Source organism: Cynara cardunculus (genome assembly GCF_001531365.2).
Source record: "Cynara cardunculus var. scolymus isolate 2C chromosome LG 13, CcrdV1, whole genome shotgun sequence".
In the NCBI taxonomy this organism is placed as follows: Eukaryota; Viridiplantae; Streptophyta; class Magnoliopsida; order Asterales; family Asteraceae; genus Cynara; species Cynara cardunculus.
The window spans coordinates 3,899,555-3,925,116 of record NC_037540.1 but is presented as its reverse complement, the minus strand read 5'-3'; the positions used below and the strand labels follow the sequence as shown (position 1 = coordinate 3,925,116).

General features: G+C 35.7%; 3 protein-coding genes across 4 annotated transcripts; 1 reads left to right on the top strand and 2 right to left on the bottom strand.

Annotated features, from left to right (window-relative positions):
• Positions 1–1,289: 1,289 nt before the first annotated feature.
• On the bottom strand, positions 1,290–2,408 carry LOC112525824 (probable calcium-binding protein CML25). Its single transcript, XM_025136105.1, has one exon. It carries the CDS (start codon positions 2,077–2,079, stop codon positions 1,465–1,467), a length of 615 nt encoding a protein of 204 aa, XP_024991873.1. The 5' UTR covers positions 2,080–2,408; the 3' UTR covers positions 1,290–1,464.
• Positions 2,409–6,902: 4,494 nt separating this feature from the next.
• Positions 6,903–9,347, top strand: LOC112525735 (ankyrin repeat-containing protein At2g01680). The gene is made up of 3 exons (XM_025135973.1): positions 6,903–7,332; positions 7,816–8,225; positions 8,309–9,347. Exons 1-3 carry the CDS (start codon positions 7,017–7,019, stop codon positions 9,176–9,178), a joined length of 1,596 nt encoding a protein of 531 aa, XP_024991741.1. The 5' UTR covers positions 6,903–7,016; the 3' UTR covers positions 9,179–9,347.
• Positions 9,348–10,037: 690 nt separating this feature from the next.
• On the bottom strand, positions 10,038–24,517 carry LOC112524296 (protein VAC14 homolog). Of its 2 annotated transcripts, XM_025134067.1 has the most exons (21): positions 24,151–24,517; positions 23,938–24,051; positions 23,808–23,873; positions 18,798–18,887; positions 18,607–18,726; positions 18,311–18,339; positions 18,061–18,203; positions 17,864–17,958; positions 17,505–17,591; positions 17,274–17,381; positions 16,801–16,892; positions 16,553–16,634; positions 15,496–15,561; positions 13,431–13,546; positions 13,204–13,324; positions 12,626–12,787; positions 12,336–12,464; positions 12,016–12,084; positions 11,255–11,545; positions 10,301–10,426; positions 10,038–10,196 (listed from the first exon to the last, which is right to left on the bottom strand). In XM_025134067.1, exons 1-20 carry the CDS (start codon positions 24,238–24,240, stop codon positions 10,319–10,321), a joined length of 2,178 nt encoding a protein of 725 aa, XP_024989835.1. In that variant the 5' UTR covers positions 24,241–24,517; the 3' UTR covers positions 10,038–10,196; positions 10,301–10,318. The 2 variants fall into 2 exon arrangements, with proteins under 2 accessions (XP_024989835.1, XP_024989834.1); XM_025134066.1 differs by having other exon boundaries at positions 10,038–10,426.
• Positions 24,518–25,562: the final 1,045 nt, after the last annotated feature.

Genomic DNA, 25,562 nt, shown 5'->3' with positions numbered 1-25,562 from the left:
CCAAAAAAAAATCGACTTACAAAATAAACTGAGTTGATGCACAATACCCTCCTTAGGGCTCAATAGGTCCATCCATGTCTAACACAATCTCTAAATTTGAAAAAAAAAATGAAGATTTTACGGTTTTTTCATCTAATAAAATCTTCAAAACGTTCTCCAAAATTGGGAAAACATGAAACCGAATACATTCTTCCTATATTAAAGGAGAGAGAAGAAATTTTCAAAATTAAATTTTGATAAAAAAAATGAACATAAAATTACCATTTAGGTGTTTGGTGGGTATTAAATGCATTGAATATTCTAATAATACAATTAATGCTAGAATCGTCAAAATAGAAAAACTATTGAAGGTAAATTTAAAATTTTTGAGTGATTTTAATTTTTAAAGTTTTGATTTTTTTTTAAAGAAACCGTTAGAAATGTCATTATAATTAGTTAGCTTATTTTAATAATCTATTAAAAAGTGACGGTTTCGTAAGCCACAAACTACTTTATAAACCAATATTTTGAGAACCTATATTAGGAAACCTTTCAATAATAAGTTTCACGTAGGGTGCATATGGATCGAGTTGACAGCTTCAAACCATCAAAACGTTCCAAAATCGTAACTCTACCAAGCTCAAATCATATGGGCTAAGTTGGTCGTGTTAAAACACTTAACTTAGATCATATATCAATACAGTAGTTTATATATATGTATAACATAATTTGCTTATGAACTCGTTTAATCTCTGGTTAAATGATTAAACATTAGAAGGTTTTAATATGATCGGTTTTACCTTTTAAAATACCAACATTTTTTATTTATAAGAACCTTTTATTGATACAATCACCGATTCATAAAGTACAAAAAGACAATAACAATTATTCATAAAATTGACTTTACCAACTTTACACACTCTTCATGTTGGACTATGTATAAATGATCATTATGTGTACTTTAATATATATAGTCAAAAGTCGGCAACCCTAACTGACTCTACATAGAACCCGTCTTTAAAGACACCAATGTGAGAGGACATTTTTTAATTCACTCAGCAACTAAGACTAGCGTGTATAGGGTAGGGCGTAATCAAACCATATACTTATTTTGTATTTGGACAAAATCACCTCGCCTTTTTACTAACTGAGCTACACACTTAGAACCTTAAATATATATTCATGATTCGTTGTCGTTCAATTCGATGCCAGAAACTACAAAACCAACCTCAATGATTGTTGGGTGTTTCTTGATAACACAGTTTCAATCGATTAATGGGAACAAACAGATAATAATGATAACTGAAGTTGTTGAAAATGAAGATCAATTATATTGATAATATAAGCTTATGATCATGATTCTTTGCAGAAAGAATGAAACCCAAAATTTCTGCAAGAACATGGAGGAGAAAGAGGTTGAAGATGATGACAGAATTTCTTTCAATTTTGGGGAATATTTGTTTGATGATTACCATCGATAATAAATCAATTCGATGGATGTTGGAGCGTCATCTCATGGTCAATTGCAACGATTCGTGGCCCCATCATCATCACCTTGAATTCATCAAAGCTGATCATACCATCCCCATCCTGGTCGACGCCGTCGATCATTCTCCGGCACTCTCCAAGGCTGCAATCCTCCCCCAAACTACCCAAAACGTTCTGCAACTCCTCCGCCGTGATGGACCCGTTTTTGTCGATGTCGAAAACAGAAAACGCGTCTTTCAGATTCTCCATCAACTCCGCGGAATCGATCCCTTTCGTGTTCAACTCGATGAACTCTTGTAAATCAATGAAACCGTCACCATCCGCGTCCACATCCAGGATCATTTTCTTTAACTCGTCCTCCGATGGCCGCTGACCAAGGCTTCCCATGATCGATCCCAACTCCGACGACGAGATCTTCCCATCACCGTTAACATCGAATTTCTTAAACACCTGTTCCAATTCCTCCTCGATCCGCACATGAGCGTCGTACGAGTCGACACGAGATGCGGCTGGTGTCGTGTTCATGAGTTCGGTGTCTTCAACGACACCCTTTTCACTGGTTTTCTCCTTACTGTTCTTATTCTTCCGATTGAGGAGATTCCTCAAACCCATGATCGATGGGCTGCAGAAACGAGAGTGGATTGAAAGAGGGTAGATGGGTATGGATCAAATCAGTCGATTAGAAGATTGGATCGATGATGATGATGATGATGATGATGATGGAAGGGAAGATTCAAGATTAGAAACTGGATCTTTCTTCTTCCCCCCTCTTTCTTCTTCCTCTTCCTCCTACGAAACAATCATAATTACTGGATATGTATAGGATTCACGAGATCTTTATGCGAATGAAATTAATGGGTGTGATTCATCGCACCTCCTTACAATCCGCAAATTTCAAACCAACACCGTTTCTACATCTATATATGGCTTCCAATCAATTTATTCCATAAATTCTGGATTTTTTAAATTATAGTTGAATAATAATTAAGTTTTAAGATTTCCATAATCATTTCTAACATTAAATGCATGATTCTTTGATTTTAATTACTAAAGTTGTAGTAATTAATTTGCAAATACATATTTAAAAGTCTTTTTTTATTTTAATTATTATTGATTGCGGTTTTTTTATTGCTCAATATGCTTATGGGTATATTGGTGGTTAAAGAGTCAGATCATCTATCAGCGAACATTATGCTAAATTAAAATATGAATTATTAAATTTGGAAGTTGATTCGGCATTTGAGTATTTTGTGGAAAATCTTTGAGTTTTTTATATGTAAATGCTAAAATATTCTTCTGATATGATTTAATATTTCAACTTTCAGTACTTTTGTAGATACTATTTGTCTTGAGACTTCTAGTTATATAGACAATGAAGAATTATTGTTTGTTTTCTCACTGATTTTATCATGGTTAGGGTTTTTGGTTTGTTGGCTCGTTCACTTGCTAAATATCAGGTTGTTTCTTAATATCTGATGAAATACGATAACAGAATACGTACAAGTTATTTTTCTATAAAATTTTTGAAAAACTTATTTGTGAGTCTTTTTTGTCTGGATGGAAATTCTGTTAAGACCTTTTTAGTATAATAATACTGTTTTTCTTTTGAATTTCTCAGTATATCAAAGTTTATTTGGGATGAATTTTCGAAATATTTAAAAATCTTAATTTTATTTTGGATGGTTTCATATTCTAAATCCTTAAAAATGTCGTACACCGAATAATAGGCTGTTTGGCAATTGCTGAATGGTTTGGTGCAGAATGATTAAATGGTCAGAATAATTAAGAGACTATCATGATATAGTACATAATGAAATATAATTGTTTGGTAATTATATACAATGAAATTAGGGCTTTTAATGGTTAAGGGAGATCCATGATACAAAATCATTCAGAGGGTCTTAGAACCATTAAGAGACGAACTTTTTTTTTACCAAACAAGATGCATCTCTTAACAATTCAGATATCATATTTTAATGAAACTATTAAAAGATAAACAAACAACCATTAAGTTAATGGTGGAAATGGAAGATTATTTCATAATGTGTTTTAGGTTTTTGAAATAAAAAATGGATTATTTAATTGAAAATTTTATATTCCCAAGTGTTAATTTTTGGAATTAGGACCCGAAATTGACTTCAATATTTAATTCTTTTGTCACCTCGTTTCTTTTATCTTCTGTTTGTCTGAAATCAATAACTTTTGGATAAAATATTCATACAAACGGACGGCAATAAACATTTCTTTGTAATTTTCTTACCTTCCACTTAAATGTATTTATGTCATATTATATATATATATATATATATATATATATAGTGAAGGTTCAAACGAGAACCCTTGTAATTTACAAGAACGTGAGAATAACTAAATAAATTCAAACTTTTTTAATTAATAAATTAACTTTTATTGTATATAAATAATTTAATAAGAATAGTAATGTAATTAAGTAATTTTTATAATTTTTATTTTATTTTAATTAATCACGTTTCTACGTTTTACTCTTGTTAGTTTTCTTCTTCTCCATATCACACCAATATCATATGATTACACCAAAAATTTAACTTATCAACCAAAACGATAACACAAGTGATATATAACGGTGATTATCACACCCATATCACATGATTACACCGAAAATTTTAACTTATTAACTAAAACGATAACCCAAGTGATGTATAACGGTGATTATCACATTTATATCACATGATTACACCAAAAATTTAATTTATCAACCAAAACGATAACCCAAGTGATGTATAACGGTGATTATCACACTCATATCATCAATTAAAAACTTGTCCAAAACGAGTAATTGTGAAAGATACCTTGAATAAACTTCTTCTTGTTGTTCGATTGTTGCATGCAATCGATTAGGGTTCTTGGTCGATTAAGGTTGTGTGTTTTTGGTCGATCACGGTTGTTTTTCGATTTGATGACTTCCAAGTCTCCTTGAATTCTTTAACCGTTTATTAAATAATGATAATAATGATCGTGTAATCGTGTTAAAATATTTGATGATATCATTTTCATTATTTCCCTTTTAATTTTAATATTTTTTGAATCTTTTTAAATTTCAATTTTAAAAATCTTTTAATTTTATTTTTTATCACAATATGAGGTTATTGAGTTGTTCTCGTAAATCACAGGGGTTCTCGTTTGAACCCTTCCCATATATATATATATATATATATATATATATAAGATTGAGTTCATGTGATACCAGCATGTTTTTGTGAGATCCATAAGAACACATTTTTACACTTGAAACATCACAGCAAAACGTTGTGAAGTAAAAAAGCCGAACTTTCACAGCGAAAACACTATGAATGTTACTTTCACAGCATTTTACTGTGAAGTTCAAGTGTAAAAAACGGTCTCATAGATCTCACGAAAACAGGTTTGGTCTCACGTGATCCCATATATATATATGTGTGTGTGTGTGTGTGTGAAATTTCTTGAGCGGTGTATTTTTAAGTTGGGTCAAGGCCCGTGTAGTTCAATATATCGAGGGAAAAATCAACATGGTTTGACCCGATGGAAAGTCATTTATATCGATTTCGGGAATAATACATTCTCAAATTGAATCGACCTTCACCTTCTGAGCAAAACACTAAGCCGAATTCCACCCTTAAGAGAAACTTTTTTAGTTTTTTGGTTGATTTCATAAAATTTTCATTTTTTTGGTTGATTTCATAAAAAAATTCCATTTTTTTTGCATTTGATATTGAATGGCCTTTTTTTTGTCTCAGTTCTCAATTTCGTTTCCTTGTACAAATAGAACTCCTATTGTTACGTAGGATGTTTTGCAACTCAAAATTAACATATGCATATAGGATTTGAGTAAGACAATTATCAAAATCAATAATTAAAAATAAATTATGAAATACAAATAAACCAAGAGAAAAAAAAAACTTATAATTTTAGGAAAAGCTGATAACAAAAAAACTCGATAAATCAACAAAAAATTGAATTCAAATTTGAAAATGAAGATGAAATTAATAAAGTATTCAATTTGTTATTAAATTTGATTTAAGATTAGGAGAGCTTTAACACAACTAAGTTAAACCATCCCACCAAGTTTAAATTTATGTTAAATATTTGGTTTTAAAATATTTCACAGCACCCTCAAAATCAAGTCGGTGTTAATTATAATTATTATATAATATTTAAAATCATCAAATAATTTTTTGGGATAGTTTGTCTAGTTCTGTCCCGTCTAGTCCTAGTACCAAACACTAGACATACTCATGTTATGTCCAGTCATGTCTCATCCAGTCATGTCTTGTCCAGTTCTATCCTCTTGTCATGTCTTGTCTTGTTCAGTTCAGTCATGTCCAATTATGTTTGCATACCAAACGCTACCTAAATGCTAGCCTCATATGAGAAAAAAATTATGTGAAATGACACCTTAAGGTAAAAGTTCTATGATTATCACAACATATGAAGTTCATATATATATGATTACATCCCTATATTAATATATAGCGGCCATAAAATCAAAAGTTGTTGATTTTTGAATAACTAAAATTGGTATACTGAAATAAAACGAACTTTATCTTCCTGTTTCGGGAAGCAAACTATCAATTTTTTTGGAAACCATAATAAAACTAAATTTGTTTTTATTCATCGTTTGGATAACACATAATTGATTATCAGGTCTTAGAAATGTATAGAAAAACCCCAAGACCTAAAAAACCCTGGACCCATTCTTAGCTCACTTGACAACAGTATTGTTACAATATTCCCTTTCGACCATATATCAGAAGTGGTCTACACTACACTTGAGCTACCTGAAATTTGATCTATGCCCAACTTTCAACATCTCCAACAGATTCTTTAAAATGGAAAATGAAACTTTAAAATCTCTAAAACAAGACTACATTCAACTCCAACAAATTCTCCATTTTAGATATTACAAACTGATTATATCATTAAAATATTCTTTTCATCTAATAAGATATTAGTTTTCTCTCTAAATATTTATCTTCAAAGTTTTCTTCATTTTTAAGGTGTTCTCTAAATTTGGAGATTTTTACGCTCTTTTTTCTACTTTCTCTATTTTTTTAAAAAAGTTTTGAAAAATCTGTCGAAACAAAAACATGCTTATAATCTCCATCTTCTCCATTTAAAAAAAAAATCACCAAAACGATCAAAATATACCTGCAAATTAGGATAAATATGACATATTAAAAACTAAAGGGGGTGTGATTGGATTATTTCCAATGTAGAAGGAGTAGTCTAAAACTTCAAGTCAACCGCCGGCGTAGACTTTCCGGCCGGTGGTTCCACAACTAAAACTATAAAAACACGCACTCACAGTAAAGAAGTATTTTCTCTGTTGAAACGCATCAAAGTTATGATTTTTACAGCAGAAAACAACAAATTTGGGTGGTTCAAATAAATATTTAATGGAACCCCACAAGCAATTATTGTACAAATTAGTGTAAAGAAAAAGAAAGATTCTCAGTTCTTCTCACCGTTGAATTCGTTAGTTAGCAACAAGATAAGAGAGAGAGAAATTTGAGGGATTTCTTGATCATCCGCAGATGTTTATGGATTCATCATCATCCAAATCACTGCGATTCATCTCGCATCAATCTTTCTTCTCCGCTGTCCGATCCGGCGACCTTGAATCGCTAAAGGCTATCGTAAACGATGATGAAGATTCCGACACAGCTTCGGCGTCTGCTCTAATGGCGATGCAGAACGACGCCGGAGAGACGGCGTTGTACATCGCCGCCGAGAGCAATCTCCAGGACATCTTCACTTATCTGCTCAAGTTCTGTGATCTTCAAACAGTGAAGATTAGGTCTAAATTAGATTTCGATGCGTTTCACATCGCAGCCAAACGAGGTCATTTAGGTACTCAAAATCTCTCTAGATCTTATCAACTCTTGCTTCAATCAATTGCTTTTACTGAATTCATTATGTTTGAGCTTCCAATTGCATTCGAAACCGTTGAATTTTGTGATTTTCGTCCCCTATAACTCACACTATAGAATCAAATTACACCATTTTTAACCACAAAACAACCTCCAAACACCGTCTGCTCCCATGAAAACTTAGAAATTCATTAGAGGGTTAGATTCTTCAATTCAGTTTTTGAGAAGATCATTCAGCCAAATAGCCGGAATTTACTGGTACCCGAGTTCACAGTTCCACTTATCATCAAAGTAATTTGTGTTAACCGGTGGGGTTAGGACGAGATTAGATATATTACCATGTATGGGTTCAACCTCTGTCGTTGTGAATGGATCTCACAGAAAATACAAGGTTTTCCAATAAATATCCCCTTGGTTCGGTTTGGTTTGGTTTATCTAACAACGTATGTTATTATACGTCCAGGAATCGCGAAGGTACTCTTGGGATTGTGGCCCGAACTTTGTAAAGTATGTGATGGTACAAACACGAGCCCGCTGTACTCGGCGGCCGTGAATGATCATCTCGAGGTTGTGAATGCGATGTTAGATACAGATGTTAGTTGCATAAAGATCCTAAGGAAGAATGGGAAAACTGCATTGCATACAGCAGCTAGATACAATAAGACCAGTATGGTAAAAACGCTTATAGAAAGAGATTCATCAATTGTAGCCATCAAAGATAAAAAGGGTCAAACTGCACTTCATATGGCTGTAAAAGGCCAAAGTACTACTGTGGTCGAGGATCTATTACTCGCCGATCATTCCATTTTGAACGAGCGTGACAAAAAGGGTAACACCGCTATTCATATCGCTACTAGAAAAAGCCGATCACAGGTACTTTTTTGATTTGTTGTGTCCTTTTCCGACCATCCTTCGTGTTTCCGTTTGTGTGATCATTTTGTTTTTAAATCGTGCAGATTGTGAGTTTTTTGCTGAGTTTTACCTCGATCAATGTGAATGCGATCAATAATGCACAAGAAACCGCCTTGGATATAGCCGATAAGTTGAACTACGGCCCGCCTAAGTTGGAAATCACGGAAGCTCTGGGTGAAGTTGGTGCTAAACACGCTCGACATGTTGGCAGGATCGATGAAGCGATGGAACTCAAAAGGACAGTTAGTGACATCAAGCATGAAGTGCAATCGCAACTGTTTCAGAACGAGCAAACCCAAAGACGGGTATCGGGTATCGCGAAAGAACTCAAAAAGATTCACAGGGAAGCGGTTCAAAACACAATTAACTCGTTAACTGTTGTTGCTGTTCTCTTTGCGTCGATAGCTTTCTTGGCTATTTTCAATTTGCCGGGGCAGTATTTGAGGACGGGAAAAGAAGCCGGCGAGGCCTACATAGCTCACACGCCGGCTTTCCGTGCTTTTTGCCTGTTCAACGCCACTTCCCTCTTCATATCGTTAGCGGTGGTGGTGGTTCAGATCACGTTGGTGGCGTGGGACACCCGTGCACAGAGACAGATTGTTTCGGTTGTCAACAAGCTGATGTGGGCGGCTGGGATCAGCACTTGTGGGGCATTTTGTTCGATAGCGTTTGTGGTGGTCGGAAAGCGGAGTTCGTGGATGGCGGTCACGATTACGGTGGTTGGTGTTCCAATTCTGTTGGGAACGCTCGTTAGCTTGTGCTACTTTGTTTTCCAGCAACATTTTGGGTTTTTTGGTAGCGATTCACAGAGACGGATTAGGAGGCCGAGCGGAAGCAAGTCGTTCTCGTGGTCCATGCACTCGGCGAATATCTCGGATGACGAATCCGACCATGAAATGATATATGCTCTGTGAGGAGAGACTTCTGTTCCCAGTTTTACCACGAGATCAATGTAAATCATAATCTCTAATATATATGATTATGAAGGCTACCTCTTGTAGTTTATGTACATATCTGCTGTACAGATTTCGAATTCATGTTTTAGCGTTTGTATCGATGTTCTACGTTTCATTGCTCGAGACCAAGGTCGATATAAACCCTATGTGTGCATGGTTTCAATCGAGCCCGATGGTGTGTTTGATACGCAAACAAGAATGGCCTGGTAGGCGGTTGAATAATTGTGCAAGGTTTTAAGGTTTTAGTTTAATATGCGTGGTTTGATAATTTACCAATCTTTTTTTGTTTTACTTATTTTTATAGGATAAAAAAATACACTTAATTGCCGCACTAAACATGGGACAAGTTTATAGATAGATTAATTTGTCTATGTGGATTGAAAAAAAAATGTTCGATAGAAGCATGCTTTTTAATTAAAAGAGGTAGGTTTGGAAAAGTACTTGGCTTTTTGCATAAAGTTTTGAAAGGTTCGTTACTTCAATAGCGATAATGGAAAATCATTTCATATTTTCTTAGTTGGAACTTTCGGTGTTTCTCTAAAAAAGATAGCGAAAAAATTTATCCCTAGAGTCGAGACTAAGAGGAATGTATAAATCAATGCTTCCATAGATTCGATCGTGGTTTACAATTATAGCTTCCATATCTGTTTATTTTTTGGGGGATCATAATCCGGATAAAGAAAGAGCAAGAGTAACAAAAAGAAATGACTATTCAAAAAAGCTTATTGAATAAGCCATTTTCTATATCATTAACCTACTACCAAACAGTTATGTATAGCTAACAAATAAGTTGTTAGTACCATTAAACTCATTAAGCTGGTAACAAAAGAGTTTGTTATTATAAGAATAGTAACTGCAAATTCTAACTCAAATATCTACCCCTCTGGTCCTGTGGTTTTCAACAAAAATAACACAACCACAAGAGCAATAGTCCAGAGTAAAGAATAGCTTGGTGGCATCCAATCCAAGCATGATTCTGGAAAGAAAATAAGAAACAACAGAATAGAAGGACAATGTTCACAGGTTCAATCAAGATAGAACAAAAAAGAATACTATGATATACAATCTACCAATTCGTACCGGATTGATCAACATCCATCATAGTTGTAATTGTCCGGTAGCTTTACGGGATAATCTTGAAGGAGGCCTGCTCATCTCTGGCACAGCCGGTCTTTTAAGTTCTTCAAGTTTTTGGACATCCTTGACCTGCCGAGTGACGTATAATTATCAAATTGCATAATTCATTACACGTCTACACCAGAAGGATAAAACGGTATCAAGAGCTTTTGTCGAGCCATTTTTCAAGTGCATATCATATACCCATTCCAGTACTTGCCATGAGATCAGCATTGGGGAAATTCTACCAGATAGATATTCAGGTTGGAGAATTTTCATTCTCAGATACTACAGTTGACAATAGTGGAAGACCTTCATTCTCAGAGAGTACGCAGGATAAGATAGGAGAGGACAAGACAGGACCGGACCGGACGAAACAAAAACTACTTTGTCCCACGTTTGGTACGACATTAGACCGGGACAAAACTAGACCTGAGTGAGAAAAAATACGTTATTCTTCTTTCGCACCAAAATAGATTGAACAAAAGTCAAGAAGGTGCGACAAGATTGGTAAATTACTAAATTACCCATGTCAAAATTAAAGCCCTAAAACCTTCCATAATTTTTTCACCCGCCTACCTCACTCCCACCAGTCTCGTCCAATCCAGTCCAATACGTATACCAAACTTAAATTCTAACTCATACATATTCCTGTTCTTCAGTAACTTTAAGCTGAATTTGGCACTCTTTCTGTAGATTACTCGATACATGTCTAAACTTCCTTGACTAAATTCAGAAGAATCTCAAACGGAAGGGTAAAAAGACACCCTTGTGAGAAGTCCAAACAGCATGACAAACTGCTGATGGGAGAGTAAGCTTTTCTATCCACATGGTTCAAAGCATATTCGATGTTTCTATAAAGGCTTTCCAATTTAAGGGAGCAACTCATATGTTCAAAGAGGAGTAAAAGGGAAGAACCTTTGAGGATGTGGAACTGTTGCGTGAACGTGCTTGCGATTTATAATGCACATGATGCTGCTGCTGCATCTGTTTAAAATGTTGCAGCCAAGGAGCAAAGTTTATCCCATTATGCATGTTACGAGAAATATCGTTCATGTTACCATCCTCAGGCAACTGTATCCCTGTTGACATGTAACCGGTATGTATGGAAGGGTTGGCCGATGATGTACGCTTGAGTGGCTCCTTGTCAAAGGAATATGCAGGCACCGTCTTCAATCGAGTCCTTAAGATCTTAAAGGCCGTACTTTGCTGCAATAACGAGTAGAAAGACGCATGAAATGGGATCTGAAAATAAATGTACATAAGTAGCACCAAGAATTGTGACAAGCCAACGAAAAAAATCCCCCCCCTCCCACATCCCAAAATAAGTGTTCATATTTCTAACTTTTGTTTGTCCCAAAATAAATGCCTACTTTCCAATTCTACCCCTTAATTGTGAGATGGATAAATTCATTACTCCCTCTATTATTAGGGGTAAAATTGTCATTTAGAAATAAGTTACCACTTCCAAAGATAAGTACCTACTTTTCAATTCTACCATTAATTATGAGATAGATAAATTTATTACTCCCTCTATTAAAAAGTGTAAAATTGTGTGCCTTTTTCATTAAAAAGCGTAATGATTACATATTTCGAGAACTGTGTGCCTTTTTCATCGTGAACATTTATTTTGAGACGAAGGGAGTAACTAAGTGGCAAATCACATCAACAAGACACACCTGGGGAAGGAGCATCAGAAGACCATACAAGGCTTTTAATAACCATATATATCTTCCAGGTTCAAGAAGCTGCAAGTAAGACGAGAAGATTGAAATGATCACACAATGAGATAATAAGAAAAAAGAGCTGATTTACAGAGTCCAAATTTTGGTCATGTATGTCATTATGATGGGTTTCCGTCCAATAACTCCATAACTTAAAATCGGAATAACGAATAAGCATATTAAACTTTGTTTCCATTCTAAATTTACTAAATTAAAAAGCAAAGCATTTTGTCAACTTTTAATGACTCAACCTTGAAAAAGAGCAGCCAACATACCTGCAGCCTAAGATAAGCAAAAATTGGAGTCTCCAATAGGTGTATCAATTTGTCCAGCTGAACCAAGAATCTGACATTAATATCCTCCTCTGTTAGAGATTGAATGACACAACTTGCGTGATGATAAGCCTATAACACAAAGCAAACAAAATGCTAGAAAAGCATTAGGTTTAACACGAAGATAAATTATCCTGGTTCTTCAGCTGTCTGTTTGGTGAGAGGGAAGGAGGAGAGATTGCAACTATATTGATATAGGCATAGCACCCAAGAAGAAAAAGATAAAGACTTGCCTGTGCCAATAAACATAGACTTATTATGGCCATTGACGAATGGCTCCACGAGGCATATAGTGAAAGAAAGAAATCTTTTCCAGCAGCATCAACTAGTGATAGCTTTAAAAGATCACGTAGGTCAGACAGCTCGGAAGAAGTGAGCAGAATCAAATTCAAAGCCTGGAATAAAAATGAAAAACAAAAAAAGTCAGAAGCTGCAAGTAATAAACTTCGGATCAGGTTTTCTAAGGCCTCTGTAAAGTCTCGTAGTTAAGAGTGCAAACTATCAACCATATTGTTATTGAGTTACATAATATAATACTACCTCAGTCCCAAAGGAAGAGTCCCCTTTTGACCTTTAATAAGTGTCATATAAGTGTTCTTTAATTACAAAGTACGTAAAATTCTTTTAACTATCGAGAAAATAAGATAAATATATCAAACTATAAAATATTTAACAAATGAGAAGTTTTGAGCCAGAAAAACAACATAAGTGCAACTTTTTAGATATGAATACTAGGTTTCACTTTGCAAAATCAAACGTGGAATCTTCATAGGGAGGAGAGGAGTAATTAACAAGGGAACAAAATAAAAACCTGAACCATGGTAGATGCAAAATCCAGGTCAGCTTCTCCTTCGAGAATTGTAGAGAGCTCCCGGTAAACTCTTTCAGCTTCTAGAAGTACACAAAGCCGGCGGATAATCAAAGCACCACGCCTATACGAGGATTTCAAAAAAAATTGATACAGTAATTTATCCAAAATAAGGAAAAAAACAAGTAATCAGACCAATAATTTTACTTCAGAAGGCGAAGAAAGCTCACTTTTCGAGGAGTGCGTCATCTGTCCGGAATTTATGAACTAAGAAAACAACAAGCTGACGGAAGTTATATTGGTCCTCTGCTATACATGCATGCACCTCCAGAACCAGGAGCACTACCTGTGAAGTTACCGAATAAACAACCCAAGTACATGAAACATAACTTTGGGCATAACTGATGCATAACTATGAGAGTTACATCCTGCAACCTAATAACGCAAGTATAAGCAGCACAGAATTGATGGGAGAATTTCATTAATCTATGGCCATGCACAATTTAACAAGGTCCCCCATGCATCCAGAGAACAGAAACTCCCAGGCTGTTCCAAGGATTTAAATGATGCATGCATGTATAACTATTATTCACTTCCTTATATATTCCAGTTTCAACTGCTTGAACCAGCCACTACACATCTCCAGAGAAGACAAAAAACTTTTACATGATTGTCGGGCCTTTCTGCCCCTTCATAGGCCAAAAGGAGGCGAAATATATGGGCCGAGTCGCTGGTCAAACTTCTTCACAAGACGTACAACTATCCACATCCAATCACAACCCTAAGATTCAAGTTGCACTCCTGCCAAAGTGATGGAAAACAAATAATATCTTTTACACATCCTACCAGTTCCTCTTTTCGGATGGTAAATATTTCTCAGAACATGGAGTCGCCCTCCCGGAGGGATATGTGCATCTAAAAGATCTTCACGTTCTCATCATCTTTAGTAAAATCAAGGCCACATCGAAAATTCGAGTGGCTGAAGCTGAAGCAGCTACTTTCGAAGTTCGTTTTTCTTTCGACTAAAAAAAAGACTATTTAGAAAACTATTCAATGGTGGCCCGACATCGAGGTGCCAAACCTTCCCGTCGATGTGAGCTCTTGGGGAACCCCTTTCACAATCATGTCACGTCGAGGTACTGCAGAAGAAAAAACTGCAAAATCCGATCCAATTTATCCTCCTATTTTTTTTGTAAAGACGAAGATCCATTCGTAACAAGTACCTTGCATACTTATCTGGGCGGGATTAAATATATGACAGTGTTAGCCGATAAGGGGTGCAGAAACAGCCAGGAGGTTTGCAGTGATGGCAATTTCGGGCATTAAAACATAAGCAAGCCCGGGCTTTTTCCAGCTGTTCGATGGCCCCTTCGCCCAATTCTTCTGCTCCTTTAGGTTCTTTAAATTCCGTGGGTGGCATAGCTACCGAGATCAATGCAGTCAATTATGTCGCATTTCTTTAGACAAAGACTCCATTTTTTCCTAGTAACTCGTGTTAGAAATAATGTCAAAGCTGGCTGGATGTTTTGGTATGCATAATATCAAAAAAGCAGCAACGAAGGAAGAGAGGTCCATATATCAACTTTTACCAATTTTTAAATCAAAAACCATCCAAGACAAATGGAAGAGAATTTGTTCGGTTGGTGAACGGTTTGATTCAACGCAAGCATGATTTTGAAAATCGGTATTACTTTCAAATAAGTTTCTTGGTATCCTCTAAGATGACTGTTTATGATAGAACATTAATTGTGTGTTGGTTTATGAACTTCCACTTCAGAAAATGGGTCTAGAATTCAGAAGGCGGGTACTGTTTGACCATATCCGTTGGTAGTTATTTGGTATCTGGTCTTATCCAGAAATAACTACCTAACCACCCCAAACTAACTAGAGAATAGCTACCTATTTAAGGGGGTTTCGATATAATTTAAACATATCTAAAATGCAACAGCATGTGTCTTTTGCTCTCGAGTTTGCTTGTAAATCTTGAGTGTGTATTTGGATTATCCCCGAGTACATTTTGTGATACCTGTAGGCTGCAAAAGGGTCGAAATACTACTTACGGACTGTGATATCATTCATGATCCAATATACTATCCAGGTTCTCTGCATCAATATCTATACCCTACAACCCCCACTGCATTCCATCCATCCCTTTCCCCTTAATGGGGTAAATAAGAAGCAAAACGTTGTACATTTATCATCTTTAAGTAAGAAAAGAAGATCACTGTTACACACCAATTGTAAATGCGTGAGATGAAAATCTTAAGACAGTGAAGCAGCAATGAAAAAGATTACCTCATCAGAGGGATCCGACAGTACTTTAAGAAGTGTGTCAAAAATCTCATTCAGAAAAGACAGGACCTGTTACACATATAAACCTATTCCTTTGTTAATTTTTTTTTCCTTTTCCTCATTAATAAGAATCTCAATAAATATCACAACAGAGAACATACATAACTACACTGTGAACTGTAACTTATTTACATATTAAGCATAACACTTTTGAAAGCAGTACTATCATGTCCTAATCACTAGAAGGCCAATATTATCAGATCCATTAGATGGCCTATACTAAAAGAGAGTCGGTTTCAACTCCGCGTAGATAATTATAGTTTAACTTGAAGGAAAGGAATCTGCAAACACCATAAAGCACTGGGAAATTGAACAATAAGGCCCACGAATAATCAACATAAAAATCGATTAGAATGGAGATTTTATACCAAAGGCGTAAAACATTTTCATATGAGCTTGAGGACACTATGTATATGTCCAGGATCACATGATAGAGGAGCAAAAAACATAGAGAGCTGATCTATCATCATGTGATCAGCTTGAACTTGGATGATATCCACTATACAGCCTGATCCCTAGGAGATAAGACCTTGGAGGTTGTAGGTTGTGGGTTGTGGGTTCAGATTTACCCCCCCCCCCCCCTCCCCTTTCAAAAAAGGAAAAAGGCTTTTGCTCATAAAAGAAGAGAGATGCTATTTTTGGTAAAATACTCACCCTTCCAACCAATAAGACCCTGCCCGTTTCACAAGAAAGTAGCATAAATACATAGAAGAAAGTAACAAAGACGTTAAAAAAGACAAACCATGATATTGAAAAAGAGAAGAAATGTCCACGAACAACAGGCATAAGCATGTCTATTACTCAAAGTAAAATTTATCTCGCTCAAGCACTCACCCAACCCAACCCAACCCACCCTGGGGAGCAAGAGTGCAAGTGTCAGTTTACAATATGTGAGGACTCTTGAGCTGACTGAAATAGAAGACTCAAATTAAAAGATCTAGAATGGAACTGGTAATTATCAAAAAAGCAAATAAGCACATATTATAAAGACCAAAGTTACCTCCGGACGATGTCTACTTAAAAGGGTTGAAATCCAGTGCAATGATTCAATCCGAGTGGCCTCATATTCACTAGACAACTGCCTGGTAAATTGAGGTGAAACATTCAAGAAAAGCATATACGCAGAATAAACTCTTCAGTATGGGTACTTACAAACTGATTTTTCTTTGGCAAAAGGCTATACAACCCCCCTAAGCAAACCCTGAAACCCATACTCAGATAAGTAACAAAAAACTAGGGTGGTCACACCTCTTTACGATGGAGAGAATTGCTCCGACATCAAATCCTTCAGCAGGATCAGCCTCGATTGCAAGAAGCTCTTCATTTGTTTCACGAGCTACCTGATACAAAAATGATCTCTTTACGATATTGTAGTAGTAAAAATATGTATACATATTTTATCAAGTTTGAAGAGTATGGTACTCTAAGAAGTTAACATCAAGAAAACCGAGTTGCCCTCGAGTGTTTTCAAGGAAACTTTCTCTTTCTGGGAAGGCTGTATAAGAAAGCTAATAACATCTCCACACCTTGGAAGGTTCTCTTAGAGATCATAATAATGTCCCAATACAGCAGGGCATCAAAGGAACAGAAGCCACCAAGGCATGTTCAATTGTTACTTAAAGTTTAGAAAGCCTAATAGGCCTCTATTTAGTTTCATCTTCACTGGTAAACTCTCACTCACATCTTTTAATAGACAACGAATAAAGAGAATACAAACTTACAACTCGTATCTTTTCTTCTTTATCGGCTATGCAAGGTAAGGTAGCTCCCAATATATCCGCATAATAAGGAACCAGCTGATCACCACCAAGTTTTACAAACTCATTTATCTGCAAAAATTAGTTGTCTTATGAACGTATGAACACAAGAAAACTGCAAAAATGTTCTCCAAAAATCTCAAAAGGTGCAACTACAGGAAAAGAAGCACAGCCTAATTGAGACAGTATCCTTACCCAGGTGATAGCAGTCCAACGAGTGAATTCATCAGGGGAAGATGCTCTCTGCACAAGTATTTCTGCCATGCGACCATAATCTACAGACTTCATGAGTAGCACTGCTAGAGTCAGAAATTTACAAATAAATGATAAAATTTGCTACTGCAAATATATGAGAGGTTTAATCCACTTGCAGAAACATGGAAGATATAAAGACGCTATGATTCTTTACACAACAAATCAGCAAGTTCATGGAGCCCTGATAACTATTACCAGTGCCTACCAGTCATTATGTCCTTGAACACAGAAAGTACGACAAAGCAACATATAGTACAAAGATGAGAGGAAGGATAGCAAATTGGCTACAGAAGTCTTACAGGGGAGTTTTTGATCTCCTGAAGAAACTCTGAAAGTGCTGAGTCAGCTTGCTGCCGAATTTCAAGACTGGAATCACTTAACATATTAAATAAACCTGAGATCTTCACATGTCAGTTGAGTCCAACAAAGGTCTGCGATAAAAAAAACAAGCACATTGACAGGTAATACCATTTAACTGTGAAGTGAGATCATTTACCATCAAGAAAATCAGGAAGAAACCCCAACATATCTATGTCAGGAACACTGTCCAACACCGTGATCCATCCAACCAAAAACTGGCGGACATAAGGATTCAAGACATTCATACGCTCTCTCAACAGAGGTATAAATTCTTCAATGCTGATAAAGAAAAAAGGAAGAGAAAAAAGGGATTATGCATGAACCCAAATCAAATAAGTGAAAGAAATAAACCTACCCTCGGAACTACAAAATCTGATGATAATCACCTGAATTGATCACTCTCAGTCACGATGTCCTGTTTCCAACAATAAAAGCAACAATTCCTTTCTTCATATGTAATTTAGCACACATACAACATAATTAACAGATATAACAAATAAACAAGCCACCTAATTGGGCTTGCTCAAGTGGTCGGAACATGCTCGGCAAAAGGTTCCAAGTGTGAACCCGCACTTGTGCATTGTTCATAGGGTTACCAACTAAAGGGCGGTGAAAGTTTAACACCCTTTCGTGTGGTTTCCAAGGGTCTTATAAAAAGGAAACACGTGAAGCAGCAATTTACCTTCACAAGTCTATCTAAAAGATGAGCTGCACTTTGTACATTGGGATCTGAGTCTGCTGAAAGCTTACATAGAGCATCAAATATATCGTTAAAGAACACAATGAAGTCTCCTCTCACAACCTGCAAAAGGCATAAGATAAGCCCCAGTGTATTGCTTACACCAATCTGACAAATTCAGAATTCATTCTCACCTTCGCAATGTTGTATAAAGCTTCACACGCATAATAACGAACTCTGCTATCTTGATCAGAGAAAGAGTTTATCACTGGCGGTACAATTTGCTGGCAGGTGGGTTGCAAGGAAAAAGAGAGAAGAGAAAGAGCTTCAATAAGACTTATCAAAATATACAGTAAAATAATGTAAATTTCCAGCAAATTGATAATTTTGCAACATGCATACACAGAATGGAGTATGTCATGTATAACGAGAGCTCCCTCTTGAGGCGGATGACTAAAACTATAAGGCTTGGAACGGTTTTCAAAAGTATCATCCCTAATGATACGGCTTTTTTAAATACCAAAGGATGGATGATGCCTACCAATCTGCCAAAGATTGGCAATTCCATGTAATATAGATATTTGAATCGTTTTTACCTACTCAGTTTTGCTACAATGTTATAAACACATTAGGTCTCAGCTAAAGCTTGTGGAAATAACTTAAACCAATAGATGCTGATGTCTCATTCAAGAAAAAAGATGAGCACATAGAACTTGTAGGAAGGTAGCACTGCCTGTAGCAGAGAGACTTTAGGTGAGCACTAGCTAAGTTCAAGCCTGAAGAATTGTTTCTTTGTCAAATATAATTAGGAGTCACAACATTGACATGAGTAGCAACACCTCCACTTCCATATATTGTTGGATATGGAGCCTAATATGTGTCGAAAACAGTCACCAACTTCACAGATCCAAAGAATTGGGTTATTTTGGTTAAATAGCGGTTCATACTTCATAGTATAGAAAGTGCTTTTTCTCTCATCCAGTTGTCTGTCTGAATTTATCCCTTAAAAACTACATTTTTCAAAAAAAAAGTACTTGTATTAAAAATCACAAATCAGTAAAAAGGTCCAGCAATCCCGTGGATATAAGCATCTTTTGTGGAACCATGTAAATATTGTACGTTTTGGGTTTCCTGCGATTGAATTGTGTAAGTGATCCAATTCGTACCAAAACCAGGTTAGATTAATCACAGAGATCTACAATGATAAGCATGTAAGATAATAATGGACAAGTTTAATGAAGAAGATTTTGGATTCTGAAACACGCAGATTAAAGATTATTTGTACGTTGTACCAAAAAAAAATCCATCTTCTATACAGGACGAGGAGTCCATGGGAGATGTTGAGTAGGAGCATCTGGACTGGCAATTGTTGGGTGTCGCTTGACTGACCTTGACTAGGAATGTTGCAGTCAGCATAATGAAGGAAAACTTTACAACATTGTTGAAAGCCATGGCAAATATGCATGGGGAACCATGTGCCATTAACAAGGTGTTTTTGGTCCATGGCTTGTTAATCATGAGGCAAATACCACAGACCAGATCAATGAATGAGACTCATGATCCTTTGGTTCTAAGCATTGAGAATTCAACAGAATAGTGAAGGTTGGACTCTGGAGCATCTTTCCACTCTTCATGAGGAGAGCTGCTCCAGAGCTTCGTTTCTAGAAAACTTAGTGTTAATCTATAAACTGTGTCTGAAGATGGTCTCCTGACACAACCAACACGAGTGAAAAAGGAATGATATCTTGGCTTCAAAAGGGAGTTCACCTGATCTGAAATTAGTGGGCTTAGCCCTTTTTGAGATCCATGTCTTGTGAAGCAAAAAAAAAGAGTTTGTTTTGGAAGAATAAAAGCAAGACTGAAGGAAGAAAAGTTGGAACTAGAGCACACGGATAGTAAGGAACAACAACAGTTTCATCCTTAGAGGCTCAAAGTGTTGTGTTACTTTCGTGGATCACTTCAGTAGAAAGCAAGGAGTTTACTTTTCTGAAAAGTAAATCTGATGCATTCTCTGTTATGAAGCTTGTAAAGCCCGAAGATGAGAATCGGACTAACCAAATAATTTAAATGTTTGAGCTCTGATAATGGAGGCTTATAGAAAAACAGAGTTCAATGATGGGATCAAATGGAGCAAGATGAAAGGAGTTGCTGAAACAATGAACTAATAATGAATGAACAAGGTAGAACAGGATTGCCAAAACTATTGTGGGGTGGATGGATTAACATAGCAGCCTGCTTGATATATAGAGGGAGTGAGGGACTTCTGTTCCTCTAGCCTTCAAGATTCCAGAGGACATACCGTCCAGAAAGAGGTTAGCTGTATAACTTCTCGTTCCGTCCCTTAAGTGCATGGTAATGCTGATAATAAAGACAAACTTGATCCTAAGGCTATTATATGTAACTTTACTCATGGGTCTGATAAATTTGGGTACCCTTTTTGAGATGTTAAACATCAAAGATTTTTTAAGACAGCGATTTAACCATCGATGAAAATGCCCTATACAATGACAGAAGAAATGGTGGGGATTATAATCCTACGGAGAAAGTGGGAGACAAACCTGAGAAGGTTGAGCTGCAAGGAAATCACTCAAGAAAATCAAGCAGTTAGATCACAAAATTATCCAGAAAATGTTATTGAGTACCCAAGCCTCCACAAACGCAGTCTTCTACTCTCTTTTACATTATCTTTTTGTGGACAGTTGAAGATGAACCAGTCCTTTGATGAAGCAATTCAAGTAAATGATTCTGTCGAGTGGGAGCAAGCCATTGAAGAAGAAATGAGCCGCCTAGAGAAGAACTTGGGTTCTAAGTGGGTTGCTTGTTGTACCAAAACATCACACAACAAATGGGTACAATGTGTGAAGAAGAAACCAAATGGCAGTAAGAGGTTAGAAGTCATGTTAATGATTAAGGGTTACTTGCAAAAAGGGGTATTATTATACAGAAAAAAATGTCCCCTGTTGCGTAATTAACTACCACTATAAATTTCAGTATTGTTACTGCGGAAGATTTACATCTAGAGCAAATGGACATGGAACGGTATGCTTACCTAGTGATTTGGAGGGAGAATCATCTATAAAATAATCAAAGGGCTGTGCAATTTCTGGGAAAAGGAACACTTTGGTATGCAAGTTAGGGCAAAATAGATCGGTCATCATAATTTCATGCTTTTTCAATTAAATAACTAAAAAAAGAATTTATCAATATACTTTTACTCTCATAATCATATCAATTACATCATTCTAATCTAAATTTAATCAAATTACCTGACATAAGTCACAAATAATGCTTGAGTTATTAGCGTTCTTCTTTGCCAAATTGTTTTTCCTATCACTCGTGTCCCGAATTGACCATTCATGTTAGTTAATTTGATTAAAATTTGATAAAGATGACGTAAATTATATAATCGTGAAAACTATGTGATTGATTAATGCTTTTTGTTGAGTATGAAATTGAAAAAAGTTGTCATAGTCTTTTTTGCTGAGAAAGACTTCATTGTGTACATGTATGATGTATCTTACAGCAAAACAAGTAGCAACAATCTAAATTTAAAGAGTAAAAAAAGATGGTTCATGGGCTGAAAGCATTAATTAATTTACTTAGTATGAAAATTGAAGAACTTGTAAGATTGGTTATGATTATGATGCTACCATCCTATATCATTTTCAAGACATTGACTTACTCTCTGCCTCACACCATCCAAGTCTTGCTCATAAATAGAAGAAAGATTAACAAAGTCTACCATATTAATTACATACAAACAGAACCATAAGCTAGATAGTATGACCTAGTTCTAAAGAATCTATTTTAGAAATTGATGGGACAAATTTATATGTTGAACATCTTGCATATCCTGTTAGAGAAGTGTGTGGGCCTCGAATGGTTTAAAAATGTTAGGGCTTGATAATAAGAAAATAAGGTATTATGGTTTAAAAATGTTAGGGCTTGATAATAAGAAAATAAGGTATCTCCTCTATATTAAAGAAATGATTTATTCCCTATAATATTTCCATATTCAATTAGCTTTATACGTAGGAGATTAGCATATGATGGTTTGCATGCTTGATTTGATTATAGTTACTAGAAATAGTGAATTAAGCATCTTGGGAGAGAATATACCTCTCAAAAGCAGGTAATTTTGTATTCCATTGCTATTTTATTAGTAGAGTCATTCCTTCGTTCTATTATATCCATCTGGGGAGAAGTGATATGAACCACAACCCCCCAACCAAAGTAGATCATCTCCATATTCCATAGTATCTATAAACTTTGGAAATTTCAACAAGGTTGTCCTTAAACAATGAGGACAAAGAACAGCCATGCATGAACAAACAAGACCATAAAACTTGCAAGAGAAAATGAAATCTCTACTTGGGTTCTAAGAATGCAGCTTATGAGGGTTGAATATGGATAACAAAATCTCAGAAGACCCTCAAATCCCATATTCACTCATATTTCAGATTCAAAGTTTCAAGCACCAAAGAAATACAAAATCAACTCAATTAGATACCAGTTCCTTTAAGCTGGCAAATTTTGGTTAGTGAATATGGTATACAGAGTTAGCATCTACATTCAGACAAGGATTGTATGATAATAACATTATGTGATATAGTTATTGATGTTGTGAAAGTAATGAGTATACCTAACTGGGGGCCTATATGTATATTTGATTGCAACCAAGAAAGAGATAGGCATATCATCATAGTTTGCATGGAATTTTTTCTGTTCAATTTTTTTTATGGTGATTAAACAATTGATGTTAGCACTTCCTCTAATGGGATAGCATCTGCTGCTTTCTGATACTTGTCTTACATTTATGGTTTCATTAGTTGAATAGTGTTTGGTAAAAAGAAAATTGAAGTATATAATTTATATACGGCAAATGCAACAAATAAACTCACACACCCTCATCACTTTTGGTGAGGACGTGAGGTTTGAACCTCCGACCTCCTAGGAGGGCAAAGGCTACGATACCGCTAGGACAAAGGGCCTTTGGTTAGTGTTTGGTAATTTAAGTGCTTACAATCTCTTTACTATTCATCAAGTCGCTAAGTGGCTTATCAAATTCACAACATTTAAAACTTCACAAAACCATCACATTTACCTATGACTTAAGACGATTGGCTTAAATAAAACAACATTGAGATATAATTGCTCTTATCACATACAATAAAAAGAAAGCAATCAAAGAAATAAATACAAACCTCAAGATGTTGAGCGGCTTCCGCGCTCAACCCAACAGTAGCTGCAGCCAGTCCAATCAACCCTCCCTGAAAGTAAACATACAATTATTAAAAACGTGAATTAAAATCAAGAAATGTATTTCCGGTATACCTTGCGATGATTTGCTTGCGGTGAGTAAGTGTACTCATGAGTCAACAGATTAATCACGGCCGTAATTTTGTCATGATCTCCAGCAACTGTCAATTGCTTTACAATTCCTTCAACCTAACAACAGTCAAACCATCACGATCAACCAAATTCCAAAAACCCTGAAGTTTTCAAAAACAAGAAATCCACACCGGTTGCAAATAGCAAAACCCTAACCTCAAGCGCAGCATTTTTCCGTTTCTCGTATAACTTATCGGAAAGATTTCGAAGAACAGCCGCCGGAATGGCAGATAAAGCGTCCGCCATATCAGACAATGTTACAAAAACAATAATTCAAAATCCTCTATTCAATTCAAACAATAATCAAAGCCGATTTTTGATCTTCTCTTGCTCGAATCAGAACATCCCTTTCACAAATTAAAACTAATTACAGAAGAAACAAAACAGTGAGCAAAATGAACGATTCTAAGTCACTAAATTCGAGGATTCTAAAGACTTATCAAGTGACTCGGAGATCTAATAAATCGGAATCAGAGAAGAACAGAAGATCGAGTGATGAGGGTGTCTTGTTTCCATTTTCATAGTTCTTATTTTCCGAGGGGGGTGTTTTGGCGTTTTGAGATATGAACGGAATGAGCTAACGCCGTCTCTTAACGGCTACCGTTTGTTTAAGTTGATCACAGACGTTTGCCAGCTTTTCGTCCCAAGGACATTAATGTAATTCCCAAAAAAGATTCTATTTGTGTAATTTCTTTTTCATATATTTCCAAAAATAAATACGTTCATTTCTTAATAGTTTTATAATTATTCACGAAAAGAGTTTAAATACATCTATTTATTATTACACAATAAAACTTGTAGATGATATCATGTTTTTTTCTTATTAAGAACCGTTCAAACGATAATATATTTGTTTTATAAAAACACAAGAACACTATTCTAACACTAGTTAATCATATGTGATATTATTGTCCGTCATATATGATGCATGCCATACCGAATCAAATACGCGGACGACCTTTGGCTGCACACTACTAGGTCTCATCATATATGATAAAAGTGTTCTTGACGCGATACTATAATTCGTCACATGTGATATTAAATTAAAGACGAATACAACTTTGATGCGACCTAAATCACTGGCCAAGTCGTCAACACACTGTCGGTCCACCACATATGTGTGTGTGTGTGTATATATAGGTGGGTTATTATACAACCTTTTACATTTGTACAACCAATACCACTCAATCTCAACCGTCCATTTAATTTGATAAATATGTAATTTCATATAAGTTTTGATTGTTTCCTAATATAAAGTATTGATCATAATTAATGAACCTTATTCATTTTCCATAGATATTTAAATCATAATAAATATTTCAATTTATTGGGTTGCATTGGTTGTACAAATGTGATGGATTGCATTTGAAACAAATTCTCTCTCTCTCTCTCTCTCTCTCTCTCTCTCTAGGGCTGGGTTCACGTGAGACCAAAAGTTTTTCGTGAGACCCATAAAACCAATTTATGTTCATCGATCAACTTTATAAGTTAATGATCTAATGGTCTAAAGTTGCACGGTGGCAATTTTGTGATTATTGAGAAGTCTCGTGACGTTTATGAATGTTTAT

Bases quoted from the DNA above. Each gene is read 5' to 3' on its own strand.
- LOC112525824 (XM_025136105.1), bottom strand. From the start codon at position 2,079: ATGGGTTTGAGGAATCTCCTCAATCGGAAGAATAAGAACAGTAAGGAG.
- LOC112525735 (XM_025135973.1), top strand. From the start codon at position 7,017: ATGTTTATGGATTCATCATCATCCAAATCACTGCGATTCATCTCGCAT. The intron at 7,333-7,815 runs GTACTCAAAATC...TTATACGTCCAG, and splicing joins AGCCAAACGAGGTCATTTAG to GAATCGCGAAGGTACTCTTG. The intron at 8,226-8,308 runs GTACTTTTTTGA...TAAATCGTGCAG, and splicing joins CTAGAAAAAGCCGATCACAG to ATTGTGAGTTTTTTGCTGAG.
- LOC112524296 (XM_025134066.1), bottom strand. From the start codon at position 24,240: ATGGCGGACGCTTTATCTGCCATTCCGGCGGCTGTTCTTCGAAATCTT. The intron at 16,893-17,273 runs GTAAGTTTGTAT...TTTTTGTATCAG, and splicing joins AAGAAGAAAAGATACGAGTT to GTAGCTCGTGAAACAAATGA. The intron at 11,546-12,015 runs GTGTGTCTTGTT...TCGTTATTGCAG, and splicing joins TTCTGATGCTCCTTCCCCAG to CAAAGTACGGCCTTTAAGAT.